Raw genomic sequence first — 16,976 nt, forward strand, 5'->3', positions numbered from 1 at the left:
GGGGGGGAGAATTGTTGCAGTCTGTTTTATTTGGACTTTGGGAAGTGGGAGGTAAATTTGCAAGATGTAATGAACAGATTGAAGTTAACCGTTTCCTTGTTTTGTTTTGAAAAAAAGAGCTAGTCATAAAAAGGTTTGAGTAGCAACTTCTACAACATTTTCATTTTTTTTCCAGTTTATCTTTATTTTTAATCACCACTCAACAACCAAACATCCCCAGCTAGTATTTTTGGGTACATGGAAACTTTGGTGGTTTGTGTTGTTTTCCTCTGTAAGATGCCAATATTTGATGAAGACTCCACCATGTTTGACCTGTGCAGTGTTTGACAATCTCACATCTGGTTTTTCGCCCCATCTCTGTTTTAATCTCCAGTGCACTTTTTACCATTTTATATTGTCATCTCCTCTTCCTTCTCCACTTCTCTTAATCTCCCGTGCTGCTTCCTCACTAACTCTGTCTCACTCTTTCTGTGTCTGTCTCTTACTGTGATTTATTGGCAATGAATCAGGGATGAGGGAGTATGCCGGAGGAGAGATGGGAACATTCAGGGAAATGGCTGTTTCCGGCCAGACTTTACATCAGGAGGGGAAATGGTCGGAAGAAAAATGCGTGTGCATGTGTGTGTACGTGTGTGTGTGTATCTCCATCAGTAGACTAACTGGGGTTCAGCTAAAGGTTGCCCCAGGTGTCTCCGCAATCATTGGTAACAACCCTTTAATTGTCTTTAAATAAAATCTGAATTGACACAAATGACAGGACTTACAGAATGAGTGTGGAGTAGTCCTTCCTGGCTTTCAGCTAATGTTTAAATCTATAAGAGGCATTTTGAACACTGGGGTAAGATTAAAAAGATCAGCAATCATCAATTTTAAATCTTCTGCTTCTGTTTTCAATATGTGATTCACTTTTACTATTTCATTATCTATCCCAGTTTGAATATTTTCTGGTTTGCTTTTGAGTCATTTGTTCCAGTTAAAAATAATTTATGTTTTGGAGCCAATGGTTGAAGTGTTGTTCAGAACAAGCACTGTCTGATAAACAGCTGGTTTATAAAAAGTGGCTTCTTCTTCTTGTTTCTTTCGGCTGTTCCCTTTTCAGGGGTCGTCACAGTGAGTCATACTCCCACTCCAACTACCTATCCATAGATCTCCTCTTTGACCGTCCTGTTTGTCTTTTTCCTGTCAGCTGCATCTCTAACATCCTTCTACCAATATACCCACTGTCCCTCCTCTGCTCATGTCCAAACCATCTCAGTCTGGCCTCTCTAACTTTATCTCCCAGTCCTTCAACCTGTGCTGTAACTCTGATGACCTCATTCCTAATCCTGTCCATCCCTGTCACTCCCAAGGAGAACTTCAACATCTTCAACTCTGCCACTTCAAGGTTTGTAAAAAGTGGCTACAGTTTTGAACTAAGCTCTTCAAACCTCACAGAGTCTCTAACTTTAGCATGGCACAGATAGTCCAATATGACTTTTTGTCCTTTCCATGGTAGAGCTAAGAGTCCAATAAAATAAGACAATTTCAAACACATATCGCACAATTCAGATTGTTCCACATATTTAGGACTACTTATAATATAGACATGTAGTAACATGCTTTAACCGTATCTCACTTTGTGAGTGAGCCATGTTTTACCCTACCCTGAATTATTTCTCTCTGCAAGTTTAATCAGATCCTGGTCTAATCAGCAATCAAAGATCCACATTAGATAAATGGATGGTTATGTATTGTAAATAAGAAGGTAATGGACTTTAATTTCTTTAGTATAAACACTAAACTTTCAGTAAAGTTATTAAATTAATATGTATAAGAAAAAATGGGGTTTAGAAAAAAATTGTTTAAAAAACTTGATTTATGGTGTCTGACTTTAGTTTGCAAGAGTGGACGGTGTCAGATAATGCAAAAGAGTTCTACAAAAGTTTTAACAGATAAAAACCCCATCAGATATCAGTCTGCAAAACAATGGATTAAAAAATAGATTACTGCATTCCTTTGAGGACACTAGAACCTTCAAGGCCAAGAGCTCGAGCCTGTACAGATAGTAAGAGACGGTGAAAGCAAAAGAACAAAAGGAAATCCGAAGGCAAACAGAGGAAGGGTAGGTCCAGGACATCTAAAAAGTCAACAGAGCCAGAGCAAAACAACAGATCAATGAAAGTATCTTACTGGCTTAATCAATTCCTGCAGGAACTGTAGTGGAAAAAGTGCTGACTGAGAGGGACGCAATGTGTGTGGGAATCAAGGGATCAGTACGGCAAACAACTGCTGTTTGATTCACTGCTCTTTACACATCGATAGGCTGTTGATCCAATGGTGCCCGTCAATGAAACCATGCAAGTCACTTGTGTGATTGTGCAAATAAATGAATATTTAAAGATGGACACTTTGCTTTGTGACACACTTGTAGGAATCCTTGAATCCAATCAGTGAATACACACTACTACAGAGTACGTGTAGTGGAGTGCATGCAGTGGAAATCAGCGTCATAACAGATAAGGCATCTTAAGCTAAAGGCAAAAAAATCCATATGAATGATCAGCCAATAATTTGCCTATGTATGCCTTAAGCAGCTGCGTGTAATACACTAGAAAGTCATAATGCTTCTTCTGCATGAGAGGAGTACGTTGGGCTGTGATGTGACAGCATATTTCTGTACGACTTGAAAGTAAAATCCAAAATCTTCCGTAAAGTTATGCTGATAGAGCGTGAAAACTGTTTTTCTTTTTTGGTGGCAAAAAAAAAAAAAGAATGAGATGAATAAAAATTAAAATTTACCAGCACTGCGAGTGTTTCGAGATCGAAAAATTCACATTAGCTGTTGGGAGGAGAGAAGATGGCTCTATTTGTGTCACGTTAATGTGGGAGAGATGGAAGGAAAGTTAGAGGAATAAGGCGGCAGTGTGTATTTGTCTCATTTATCACTCACCAGCAGTTCTGTTTTCAGGGTCATTTGAAGCTCACTGCCTGTCTCATCTCGTCCAGGGACTCCCTGCTGCCGCTGTGTGTGTGTGTGTTTGTAAATGAAGGGGTGATGAGAAGGGGGGGGTAAAGATCTCCATTCAGGATTTACAATGGTGGAAAGCTACTTCACAGCAAACATAGCAGCATATCTTAGAAATACCACTTGTGCCTTTATGAGAAACACACCCTCATATTCATGCACGCACACAAACGCTTGTGCTATACTTGTGTCTTTGTGAGGACTCTCAGTGGTACAATACTGTATAGTCTTTTGTCTTTTACAACTCCCTAAAATCCAAATGTCAGCCCAGAACCAGCCTTCTGGGTGTATTTCAACAAAAGGAAATCCGCTTCAGTCTCAACGTCTAAAACTCACACTGGTTCTCATAAAGATGGTCCTAGAAACAGAAGGAGCATTCAGACCAAATGTTTAAGGGCTCTCTGAGGGTTATATGGGCTGGGGAGCTCCCCAAACAGCAACTCACCTTCATAGACTGCTTGTATTCATGCCACAGAAAGAAAGGTTAAAAGTTCCCAATTTTTTTTTTTTTATGTCCGGCCCATATAGAAACATTGGCAGAGACTTATGACTCCAGCGATTGCTGTTTGAAGTACACATTGTTTAAAGTGCCAATAAAGAGCTCAGTGACAACGCACACAACCATCTAACTGTTTTTATCCATTCACAACTGTTTTGTTTTTTTGTAACTGCAAAAATATGCAAACAGAAGTCATTTTTGTAGTAAATCTTACTTCTTACGATCATCTAAAAGGTCTTTTTTTGTGTTTTATGACCCACTGTGTGGTCTCATTCCTGTTGGGAATCAATGACATAGCCAGCTGGTGGGTGGTAGTTATGACAAAATCTCTTTATTCTTATAAGCTCAGTGAACCTCAGGATTTATTATACTTTGTTCAGGTCAATTCAGAGTAACTTTTCTCTTTTTCTTTGACATAAGCAAAAGAGAATGCTCCTTTGTGCTTTTAACCAAAACTGTCCTCTTTGTCTGGTTGGGTCATTTTTTACATTCACCGTACATCTGCATCACAGATGGTTTCCCTTTTGATGGAAAGGTTTTTAATCTTAAGTGAGTATTAAAAAGACAGTTTAAAAGCAGTTATATGATCCGCTATTGGCCACAGATCCTGTGGTGCGGGAATAAAAAAAGAAGAGCTGCCTTCAGTATGATCTATAAAAAAGAAATTCCCCTCAATTCAAACACACCTAGACAGACAAATCTAACATATGGCATCAAGTCATATTTGAGATTTCCGTAGAAAGAGGTTGTTAGACACAGAGTGGCTTCTACAAGCCTTTGACTGAAGTGGTCAAAAAGAACAAACACACCCAAACACACACACGCACACACACACACACACAAATGCATTCTGAATCCCACAAGTATCTGAGTGTCATTAATGTGCAGCTGTGTTTGTCTTTCCAGCACACATGGAAAACACATCAGATGCAGAAAGAGACCGGCCTGCTGAATATGTCTGTTACAATACGGACAAAAACAAGTAGCCCACTTTGTCACTCACGCAGTCGCTCATGTTGGAGTCCATTCAGACAAATTCAGACACTGGGTGTAATGCAGTGCAATAAAAACACAGTGCAGCGTGGGGGTCACTGTTTTAAAGCTTGTGGCACCTCAGACGCATATTAATATAATGGAGAGCCATGGTAATATTGGGCTGGAGCTGTAAAATAGAACAGGCTTTTTATTGGTGTGAAATGAATCAATACTTTTTCACATAAAACCCGATTAAGGCGTCACCCCGTCGCTTTCGTAGGTACTGTATGTAATGTTGTGTCTGTGAGTGCTCGAGGCAGCCCCGCGTTGAGTGCTTTAACATCCGTCTTTCCTGGTAATGACCGGGCAGGCTACAGCACCCGCAGACAGACAGAACACATTTAGTCTCATCTAAAACACACGCATGCAAGCACACACAGGCTTGCACGCAAAGTAAAGGCAGCTGTATCGTGGTACTCGACCAGCTGCAACTGAAAACACGTAGTGGATAATAAAAACTCAAAGACTGGGCAGGGACCTGCTGGGGTTGTCGAGGAGGCCTGGTTCAGGATTCCTTCTTCTCATTTGTTGGTGATTCATATATGTAAAAATGTTTTTGTCCCAAAAGCGGCATTGGTTTGATTTTTGTTGCTTGTATTTAAAGATGCTAAAGAACAGAGAAAATCAATAGTCTAGCTACGATTTTCCTGAATGGTTTGCTGCCAAAACATTGTTGTGAAACCACTGATGCAACAAATACATAAAATATGTATTCATTCACTGAAACCTGTCTGTGAAGCTACAAATGCAAATATGTATTTTTTGATTAATTGACTTACCTATCTGAATTGAAATATTTCATAGTATCGTAACAGCCAAAGACACAAAAAGCTTTAAAATCAGAAAAGCTTCTTTACAATTAAAAAGTTCTCGCCCTTATTGCTTAAAAAATGGGTAAAAATTATAGTTTGATCTATTTGTCATGTTAGATGTAAAATAATCAGATTTTTATTACATGTCTTGATGTCTGTATTGAACTGTACTGAACTGTTTATAATTGGATTATAATTGGACTGGATTGAAATTGATTGGATTGGATTAAAATGGAATGAATTGGAGTGCTACTAATTGGATTTGATTTGGATCTGTTTAGAGTTTTGTAAAGCTTCCAGAGGTGACTTTTGTTGTGAATTAGTGTTATTTTTAAAGAAGGAACTGAACAGAACTGCTGTTCTCTGGGATTTCATCATAAATGGCATCTTCTGAATTTGTGTGTTTGCATCGATTTTACTTGCTCTTATTTGTTTGTTTGTTTGTTATCGCCACCACCAAAGGTGATTCCACCCGATTCAAGATAGCCACCACAGGGAAGCAGTCTTAGCAAACACATAATTCAAAATTATGGCCATAAACTTTACAGATTATTGAGTTAAAATTTGGTGTGGTACTTGCCAACAATCATTCGCAAAACATAATGCAAGCACAAACAGATCACGCAAGAACTCACAATATTGCATGAGACCAAAATGACGACAACTTTGTCATTTCTAAACAAAAGATGATCTTAGGCTAAAACACTAACATGAAGGGCAGCGGGTGATGATAATCATTCCCTCAAGAAATGCAAGGTCTTTAATTCTTTTAGTCTTTCGCGCATCCGTGTGTGGCTCTTTGCGACCGTGCGTGCCATCACAGCTGTGTGTGTCTGTCAGTCTGCATATGCAGCAGATAGCTGGGTTTAGTCCTCCCCTCCCCGCGAGTGTGTGTTGTCTCGAGTTCACACGGGAGACAACACACACTCCGCACACATTCAAGCACAGGCACACGAAAGTCAAACATGTTGGCGCAGCTCACACACAGGCAGACGGCCATAATAAGACTCGAGCTGCAGGAGAACCCAGAGTCTCCTGCTGAACTTGACCTTTCTCTCAGATGGCTCCCTCCACCGTCTCCTCTCCCAGTCATCTCGGTTACTGTCAGTCCTTCTTTGTGTTTGATTCTGTGAGCCAGTGTCATCCCATCCTGTTTTTTCTCCGTGTATCTTTCAGCAGCAGTAGGTGCTATCGCTCCAAACTGGAGGTCATCTCTGGTGCATGTTTGTCTTTTACCCACATGATTATCATCTAAAACAACAGAGCTTGAATAGGCAAATCCTTGCTGCCTGCGTGCACAGTGACATTTATGCATGTTTTTTGCATGTAGTGTGAGCTTACTTCTTAATCGTACTGCTGCAAAACAACATGGAGTGGACAAGTGTTCCAGTTTTCAGTCTGTACACTCATGTCTGTTTTTCATTAACCCTTGGTAATAAAAGGATTAAGTGTCCACTACAATATTGAAGTGTGTCTAATGGCCAAATTTTTTATCATTAACTTTTTTTTTACATTTTTCCCAGTGATAATATTTAACCACAATCTCAGGCTGCTCTCAGTGTACCAGAATCAGAACAGAACAAATGATGCAAGAAAACAGAACCTGTTGCATCCCGTGTCTTTAGGAAGTAGGAAGTTTAAACCTGAGAAGTAAATCTGAAAGTTCTGTAAATGTCTTTGGGATCGCCTGTGTGAAGAACTTCTTGTGTGAGCATAAGGAGCTCTTCTAAAGTCAAAAAAGCTTTAAATTTTGGATCAGAATCACATTTTCCCCTAAATGTGTTTTTGTCTGGATGAAAGTCACAGTTTTCTCCCTGCCTGGCTAAAAAAGTTCAATCTCACTGTTATGTTTTTTATCCATATTTAGCTTTGGTTGTGCCACAGATTTGCCCCATTCTTTGTTTCAGTAAACACACATTTTGTATTGTCACATTTGCTTTTTTTTGCTAAGATTTTGCATTGTGGATAAAAGCCTCAGGCTGTTGTGTAAGTTCTTCAGATCTGGATTCTGTGGTGACAGATCCATGTGTAAAAATGATTTGAAAACCACTTGTGTTGCAGTTTGAGCCTGATGAGTCTTGGCGTTCTTACAGAATGTGGGCCTCTTCCTTAAACAACCATCTCAGATATATTTTGTTAATGAGACCTTATCACTGCATCAGTTAAGCCTAAATAACTTGTCAGTTTAAACATATCAATCTCTGCGGTGCTTTTCCAAAGGGCGGCTCTGTTTGCTTAGTTTAATCAAGGTGCAGATTATCACACGGCACTGATAATCCACAGGGAAAGGTGGACAAATGAATCAGGTATATAATTTTAGTGAATTCATTAAAAGGCTGATAAACTGTAAGTTACAGAGCAAGTAATAAGTCAATGTATATAAGATCATTCTAACACTGTAAAATTACAAATATAATAATAATTGTTTTCTACTTTCAGTGTAATTTTCTACACGATAGTTATGTTGCAAATTCTTTTATCTAGGTTAATAATAAGAAGAACAATTTGATGTCATCAAAACCTAATGAGCATATTTTAAGTAGTTCTCAAAGTGAAAAATGTGTGGATAAGGATAATAAACTGTTGTTTTTAATAATATGTTAAAGAAAACATTCTTAAAAGGCACAAAACCAGTTTTCTCTTTAACTTTTCACTTAGTTCTTGCTGCTTTAAATGAACGTTAGATTTTCATTTTTATCTCACACGTGTATGACAGGTTTTATAACGTATAATATTAATTATTAATAGGATCAGTTCATAGTTGTTTTGGATTTCACTGGGTTTGTTCACAATAATACAATCATAGAATATCGCTTTCACTTCATGCCAGTTTTTAGACGTGCTTGTTTCCCTTAGTTTGTGTCGTTAGAATGAAAAGCCTTCATGCCTCTGTTCTCCATGTCCATTCACCTCGCTGTTTGTCTGAACTGGTGTCCAGCTGTTTGGATGTGTCACCGGATTACAAATGCTACAGATTTTTCTCTCTTGCACACAAACAGCAGTCTCTTTGTTCCAGTTCTGTTTCAAAGGCCTCTGTCTTTCAAAGGCTTATGGGTGGTGCAGGGGCAAAGCAGCCACCACTGAGATCTGAGTTCAGATCCATGTTGTTGCTCCTCTGCTTGCAGAGTATTTGGATCAGTAGCGCTCATTAGACCCTTCTCGTGAAGACATTGATGAGGATGTCTTCTTTTGTTTCTAATAGTGACACAAGTAGTGACAACTGTCCTACAAGGGAGGAGGAATTTACAGAAATGTGAGCAAAGTATAAAAAGAATAATTGTTTGTTTCTCTATTGGGAAGGGTAACAACGGCTTGTGGGAGGTGGAGGAGAAGGAGGAGGAATGGTAAAGCGAGGGAGGCATCCACTGGAGACAGTCAGATTTGCAGCTTGCATCAAAGCACAAAGTGCCAGAGATTAATTAAAGTACCCCTGTTTTGGAGGTGTGTGAATGGGTATGAGTCAGAGCGGTGATGAGTAGGAGAGAAAACATGTTAATTGCCTTTATGATCAATGCCAAATTGCTGGAACATAAATTTTTACATAACAAATACTCCGCCTTCTGCAGATGCACAAAGAAGGAACAAAGTGTTCGCACAAAAATGAAAATCCAAAAAGATTTAAGCTATGATCTCAAAAGCAGCAAAGGTGCAAGCCTTTTAGGTTCATGTTGCTTGGCCGGATTGTTTCCCCCCCCCAAAAAAAAAAAAAAAAAGCCAGCAGTGCTCCCCTCTATCAGGGGTACTGCTTCATATTTTCCTTATTTTTTAGCTGACTCGCTGTGAACCACTGCAACTTTTTTGATCAGCCTGAACTCCAAGGCCAAAAGAATTAGGTGAAATTCACAGGTGAAGGAGGCTAGTAACCAGCAGCTAATGAAACATACATGTGTTCACAGATTCATGCACGAGCATAGATGGGTTAGATGTTAGATATTTGTGGAGAAAAATACAAGAAAAGAATGTGTGAAATGAAACAAGGCACAGATTTGTGTTTTGTTTTTTATCAAACCATTTCTCTGTTGTTTTCGTTACCTGACTTTAAAATTCTCTCTGTGTGTTTTGATTTTTGATTAGGCTCAAGTCTGATTGCAGCAGCCAGTTTCCACAAACACGGGCAAAATGTGCAGCCGTGTTCTGCAATCTGTAGCTGCTGTGGTCGTTGATTAGAGCAGTCGTCAAACTGGAAAGAAAAAAAAAAAAAGCAACGGGCGAGCGTCGTTAATAATTAAATTAACAGATAGACAGCCGGAGCTGTTGGTCATCGTCGAGGTCATCTGCGTGTGAGATCATCGTGGCGCTGCAGCAACAGCAGGTGTGACATCATTTGAGGAAACGATAGAACAACACACAGCTCCGTTGCATGAGTTGAAAGGGCAACATGTGACTCATAGATAACCTTTCCGTATCTCCTGTGGGTCTGTTTGTGTTCCAACCCATTACCCAAAATTGGTTTACAAATCCTATAACAGCAGGCCATTTTATAATGTCTTTTCAGACATTCTGAACCCCCTAGATTGCAGTATCATATCCTCACAGTGAATGAGTTCATTCTTCTCTATAGCCACTTATCATATTTATAGCGTCCTCACATTTCGTCGGGATCTTTTGCTAAAAATCTCCCACATGAATCTGCAAGCAAAGGTAATCAAACCTGCTAAAATGAGTCTGTAATATATATGATGATTACCTGAAGAAAACGGGTCCTTTCTGGGTGAATTAATAAAATTCTGTCTAATCGTTCATGCACACAATATTTTCTTTAGTTCACTTATTTATGAAAAATACAACTTAAATAAAAACTATAAGAGCATTAGCAGTGAGTCAAGGATTTTGAAAGCTACAAGCATTTTCCTTTCAGTATAATATTTGATTTTATACATTAAATGATCTTTTGAAATGGGGTTTTGAATAATTTGAAGTGGAAAGATTAGGAACATTTAATATGTAACCTGTTGTAGATGGCATTTTTGAACAGCCTCGGTTTGAAGAGTTTAATTCTGACTGGATTACAAATTTAACAGCTCGTACGAGCAGGGCCAGGACTAAAGTGGATTGATGCCATCTTAAATCACTTCCAGTCTCAAACATTTCATAGCAGTTTGTGCTAACGCTGTTTTCTAAACCATTAGAGTTTCACATTACAGTTATTCCATCAGAAAACATACGATATTCCTGTTGGAAGTGCACCAGACTATATTAGAAGTGCACAAACTAGCTGCTGGCGATGCCACAATTTGTGCCTGTGAATAACCATAAACATCTATGTAAATAACTGTTTCATGTAAAATTTAACACAATGTAAAGGTTTATACAAATTTAAATTAAACTTGTTTTGTTGTTGTGTTTAGATTGCAGCAGTCCACTTTGTTCCTGCCAGTCTGTTCAGAATTAAACTCTATTTCTCCAAAGTGAAGTGGTTCAAAGAGCTATCTATAACAAGTAAGATATTAATTGCTCATAACCTTTCCTCAGAACCCTATTTCAAAAGATCTGAACTATCGCTTCAAGAGATTCAGTTTGATGGATTGCCTTTCCTCGAGACCTGGGCCTGCCACTGCAGCTTCAGTAGATGAATGTTCTGGCCCTCCAGTGCAGAATAAAGGCAGACAAAAAGATGCATAAAGGGAGCAATGGAGGGGCTTTTAATTGGACGAGCCAGACACAAGAGATTGCCCCCCAATGAAAAACGGACTAAAAAGGAGTTGGTATAGAGACGGCTGGCAGACAGTCATGGAGACAGAGGCAACAGCAGAGAGAAAGGAAAGGATTTGAGTGAAAGAAAGAGGGAAATCTAAGGACCTGAGGTGTGTGTCGAGGCCTTTAGCTGTCGGTGCCAGAATGTGTTTTTACGAGCCTGCGGTCAGGCAGAAATAAAAGGCAGCCAAGTGACTGAATGGCACCACACGCAGACACACGCATGCACAAATGATTCAGTGGCCTCACGGAAATTACAGTTTGGTTTTATAATGTCACAGTTAGTCAATCTCTCCAGCTCTCATAGCTCTGTGTGATTGAACAAGCAGGACATTTCTTCCCAGTGGCGCAAAGGTAAGGAGTAGGTATTACCAAAAACATCTGTATTCCTTTAAAGACAAGTCGGTTCTAGTCAAATTTAACTTATGTGTATAATATCACAAGTCATAAATTTGACTCAAGGGGCTTTATGGTTTTAACATCATCCTCTGTCCATTTGGGGAGAAAAAGTAGTCATTATTTTACAATCAATCAATTTAATGGTTGATTTTTTTATGCCTTAAAAGAAGGATCTTTATGATCCCGTTCATTGTTTTTTTTTATTATTTTAAACTATCAAAACTAGCTTTACTTTTCTAGGTAAAACTGTGAGGAGTTTGTGATCTTGTTTTAGCAAAGATGATGTAAGTCATAGATTGTGGTTTTCAACTAATTTTACTACTCTTAAAGAGTCCTGACAAAAAAACACCATCAAGAGTGGTGGTAATTGTCAATACCATGGAAATACTTAACAAGTGATAGCTTGTTAGACAGAAAGAAATGTGGTTTATTTATTTTCAGTACTGAGAGGACATGTAATTGAGTCGTAATTAATTCATAGCCTCTCCTAAGGAGAAACACCATAATGAACCAAATACTCGCACTGTCTGTGTGTGTACACATGTTGTCCAAGAGGCCAAATGGATTCATTTTCGTTCTTTGCTGCGGACGCGATTTTCAGCAGTTGGTTTTAGTCCCGTACACCCACACTTATCTACTGCTACGTACACCCACACAAACATGCGCCCACAAAATGCAGCTGCCTTTTCTTTTCAGCTCTCTTCGTCACTCTTAAATTTTCTCCAACTCTTCCCACTCACATCGGAGCACAGAGCCACAAATGCATAAGTATCTACCCTTATTAGGATACTGCATTGACTGGCATTTATTGAGTAAGGCCCGAGGTCAGTAATTTTACAAGAAAAGGTCCTGACGAGGGAACAAACACAAGAACACACACACACTTGACTAAATATACTTATTCATAGTTTTAGGTAGACATCATATCCTGTGTTTGCCATCGCTGTCTCATTGAGCTGTCAGTCACTTAAGCAAACAGCCTGTATTTAGGCATACACCCACATTTGTCTGTGCATGTGTGTCATTGTTCTGTAGGGGCTTAGAGGTCAGTGTGTGAGGGGACATTTCAGCAGCATATTTCCCGGAGGTCCTCGCAAAGCTCAACCCAATATACAGATGGTGGAACGGGCCCATGTCAGTGCTTTGTGCTCAAGTGGATTGTGTTGATTGTTTTATATGTATAACACTCACTGGAGTTTTATTGGTCTAAATACACATCCCAGCCCCCCACCCACACATACACACACACGCATCAAAGCCACCACCAAAATTTAAAAAAAAAATTAAGTCAGCACCTGGAATTAAGTAAGCAAATAAGTACGAGGCTGTCACTGGAAAACTACTGCAGTGACTAATGTGTTTGCACTGGCAACAAGTTATTTAACGCAAACTGCGTAGCCTCTTATCCTGTAATGAGTCATTTTGTGGTTGTAGAAAAGCAACTTCTCTGTTTCCGAAGGGTCAAGCAGTATGTCTGCAACAAGCAACTGAGAAAACTGCGTTGATGAACAGTAAAAAGTGCCACTCCAATCGACCCAATTTCTGCATTGTTCATCTTTTCCCATGAATCACTGCTATAGAGGGAGATATGTTTTCTCCTTCAGTGCTATTTTTAGCGCTTTACCCTTAGAGGCTGTTGTTGGAGTCACTCATGACCTAGTCATGACATAGAACAGGGTTTGTGTGTTTCACTCTGTGTGTGTGCGTGTGTGTATTTGAGTTGTTTTTAAGTGCTAGTGTGCCACCCTACAAGCTTTACCAGCTGGTAACTTTTCTTCCCTTTTCTGTCTCATCCTTGAACAAACACATGCTCCAAGCTAAATTAAACTACATATTTAGTCCTTGCTGTGGATGGAGTTCAGATAAGCTCATCAGTTTACAAGCTGCATTAACTGAAGCCCAAGAAAATATTGAGAATGTGAACTAATATTTGCCAAACACCTTACGTTCTTTAAACCCTGTTGGTAGGACTTGGCCAGCAGAAGATTTGGACCCTGAATCCTTTTATCCCTGATTAAACTGCCTTTCTGAGTGCATCACTGTCAAGACATGACTTCACAAAACCCTTTTTTAAGTTGAAGTAAGAAAATTATGTGTAAAACAGTGATGGGTGATGCAAAAATTTGATTGTTTCCTGCTTTTGTCAAAATGCTGTGGTCAGGTTTTATGCGCACACACTACTACTGCATGCAAAACAATTTTTGTCATTGTAGATTTTTACTGTTCGTGAACTTAAACACTATAGACTGATGGTTTTTAGAAAAATTCAGTCTAATTTTTGGCCACTTTTCAGCTATAACCTTTTACAATTTTGTAGTGCTCCATAAAGTTGATCTGAACACCGCCAAATGTGGCTCAGGATTTTTTTGTCTTTGTCCTCATACATTCACTCATTTTTAAATTTTATATCTTAATGAAAAGCAGCATTCCTTGAAAGAGTGCATATCACCCCCCAAACAAAGCCGTTGTGCAATCTATTAGTGCTTAAACTATGTGTTGGGGATGACTCTCAGGTACTAGCACAGCAACTTTTAGCCCAATATCTGTAAAACTGACTGTGCTATAGCCATTTTTCTGTTTAATGAAGTCAGTTAGCCATGGCAGCCATCTCTAAAAAGACTCCAAAAGTTAATCATTTGTAGACATACATACAAATGATTACTTACTGAGAGTTTCATTAAAACACACACATGCACACGCGTGCACACACACACACACACACACAGGAGCAATTACATGATGATGTTTGATAAAGGAGACAGTCATGTCCCTGTTTGCCATTATATGTACACCATGTGTGTCTGGATAATAACACAAATTAGTTTCAAATGGACCATCATTGACCAGGAATTTGTTTTTGGAGACACTGGTCCAGACGTATTGATTACCACCATAGCAACATGAATACATACAGGCAAAACAGGAGCTCCCAGTCACCACAGAGATGTTGTGAGTGTGTGTCTGAGAGAGCAGCGCTTTAATGGTTAGACTCCTTACTTTTCAAAGAGCGAGAGATTGAGAAGGATCATGGATGGGGCCCCAAAGAAACTCTTTGGAGATGGAGACAGCACTTCAGAAAAACACTCAGGCTTCACAAAATGGGGGGAGGACAGATGAAGAGCTGATAGAGGGTGAAAAAAAGACGAGATATCACATGTTCCACAGAGTTAGAGGAGGATCAGTATTTGTGGTAGTAGAGTTTCGATGATTTGCCAGCTGGAGTTTGGGTGTTTACGTCCTCAGCTCCTGCAGATTGCCTCAGAAATAATTCCTGATCTTTGGGCATGCAGCTCCCAGCAGCACTAAAAAAGTCGATTTCTTTAAAATAATTATGTTGAGCAAAACTGAAACTAATTTCTACATTCTGTAAGGTAGGATGTGTTCTTCTCTTTGCGTTCTCACACTCTGCTTCGCTCAGTCACACACAAACGTCATGCTCATTTTCACATCAGTCTCCACGGGGCCCGGAGCCATTAATTGTGTCCCAGACAGGGAGCAGAGGAGACGTGTTGCTGGGAGTGTTGGGTGTACCCAGCAGAGAGGCAGGCAAGGCTGGGCACAGCTGTCCCCAGAGGAAGGAAGCCACTTCCTCATACGGCTGCCCACGTGGATTCCCAGAATATTTATCCCTGGAGATTTTATTCATCAGAAGAAAATGGGCTGTTTACTCCTGATCCACCTCAGGATAGAGTGATCAGTGTTATTAAGCAACAACTAGGCGGTCATATAGGTTCTGAAAACCTTTTTTCTTTCTCCCCTTTATTCCAGAAATTGCTGCAGTCTGATCTGTTTTACAGCTTTCAAAGCGCAAATGTTCAAACAAGCAAGTCTTTTATGGCAGTGTGTTCCTGAACAGCGCGTCCCTCTTTGGTTCAAAATCGACAAAAACAATGTTGCTTTGTCTCATCGTTTCTCTGTCTCAGCTTCAGAATGTAATATTTTCCCTTCATCTACTTTAATTTATGCCTGTTTTGTAATATTTCTCAGTAGCACAAGATCCACTTGATTTACCATATTTATTTAATTACACTCTCCAGTCTGCTATATTTTTCCACCTGTTCCTTTGTTTGAAAGGCTTGATTAATTGCTTGATTTCTATTGATTTTTTCTTTTTTTCATCAGGGCTGTCACAGCACAGAAAAGAAAATTAAACTTGTAGAAAACAATATAAATGTGCTTGTGAGAAGGTGAGCAATATTTAAATTAGGTCTGCGAGTTTGACACTTTTACTAGTTTCATGCTGCTTTGTGTAAGAAAAGTGTAACTGTTTGTCTCATATTTTTTAATAACATGTCTGAGTAACTTTTATGGGGGTGGCTTTTATTAATACCATGAACCTTTCTGTTTCCTCAGCTGACGTCAGATCAGCTGGTGATGCTTTTGGAACTTTTGCTGGAGGAATCGGAGCTGAGCGTGGCATTAATGCGTGCTCTGCAAAGAACCTACAGTCTACAGAAGCAAGACGCTGAGGTAGGAGCTCACACAAAACAGACCTATATCCACATGCTCAGACTAGTGAGTATTTGTAATGCAGCTCTCCAGTTTCTCGCAGTAGTAAAAGTATAAGGTTTCCTTTCTGCTGCCATCCAAAAACATGGCTTAACAAGTAACAAGAAAGTAATTTTATCAATTCATATATTTTAAAAATATTAAATGAAAGCCAACTACATTTCTTTTGTCCAGCGGCGTGTAACAGTGTTACTGGAGGTTCAGCTGCCTTATCACCTCAGGAATGAAGCTGTTGCACATTCTGGTTGTTCTTGATAACCTGGATCAGTATTGTCTGCCAGATGGCAAGAGTTTAAACAGCTTCCGTGCAGGGTGAAAGGGATTTCTCACAATACTGAGGACATTTTTCTTGCATACAACTGAACTCTGCGATAGGGAGTGACCCTTTCAGCCATTCTCACCACACGTCGCTGAGCCTTTCTGTCAGTCACACGGCAGTAGCTGTACTAAGAAGTGATGCAGCTGATCAGGAGGCTTTCAGTAGTGCCTTGGTAATGTTGACATTGGGAAACAGATTATTTCCACACCAGCTCACTGAAGGTTGTATCTGGCTGGGCCGCAACTGGTTTGTGACCAGCATTCTTGAGTCTTGAGGCTTTCACTCGGTTCTGAGCGTCCTTGCATGTGTCACAGAGGCAAGCAGTCCTGACACTTGAATTTTGAAAATGTTGAAAAAAAAATTGTGTGATTAGGTTTAAAGGTCTGTCTTTACTTCTAAAATGTACTCCAGCAGATTAAATCGCAAACGGAGCGGCTGCCAAAGTGGATACAAAATGAGCTGAGGCAGATATGATGTGGGGGGGAGGTGGACAACAAAAAATGTGCACAGCCAAGAATGCAGTTATGCGAGCCCTGCACACTTGGCTCGCTGGTTACAAACACTCAGAATTCAGCGAGAAAACAACAGAAAATCCACCTGTTTTCTTGCAGTTTTGAGTCACCAACTTGTTTCCCAACCATCCTAATTGTTCCCCCACAGCTTTGTAAGATGGGACCCTCCACTGTTGTGTCATCAGCAAACTTA

The 16,976-nt window shown here is 39.7% G+C and overlaps 1 protein-coding gene across 2 annotated transcripts in view; it reads left to right on the top strand.

The window, feature by feature from the left end:
• The window catches only part of aopep (aminopeptidase O (putative)), a 76,206-nt gene that overhangs the window by 44,194 nt on the left and 15,036 nt on the right, over positions 1-16,976 (top strand). The window contains exons 14-15 of one of the 2 annotated variants that reach the window (XM_037976931.1): positions 1,283-1,384; positions 15,797-15,913. In XM_037976931.1, coding sequence (XP_037832859.1) covers positions 1,283-1,384; positions 15,797-15,913 — 219 coding nt within the window. The remainder of the gene's footprint in view (positions 1-1,282; positions 1,385-15,796; positions 15,914-16,976) is intronic. The other variant, XM_017431296.3, reaches the window with a different exon arrangement.

Source organism: Kryptolebias marmoratus, linkage group LG1, assembly GCF_001649575.2.
Source record: "Kryptolebias marmoratus isolate JLee-2015 linkage group LG1, ASM164957v2, whole genome shotgun sequence".
Lineage (NCBI taxonomy): Eukaryota > Metazoa > Chordata > Actinopteri > Cyprinodontiformes > Rivulidae > Kryptolebias > Kryptolebias marmoratus.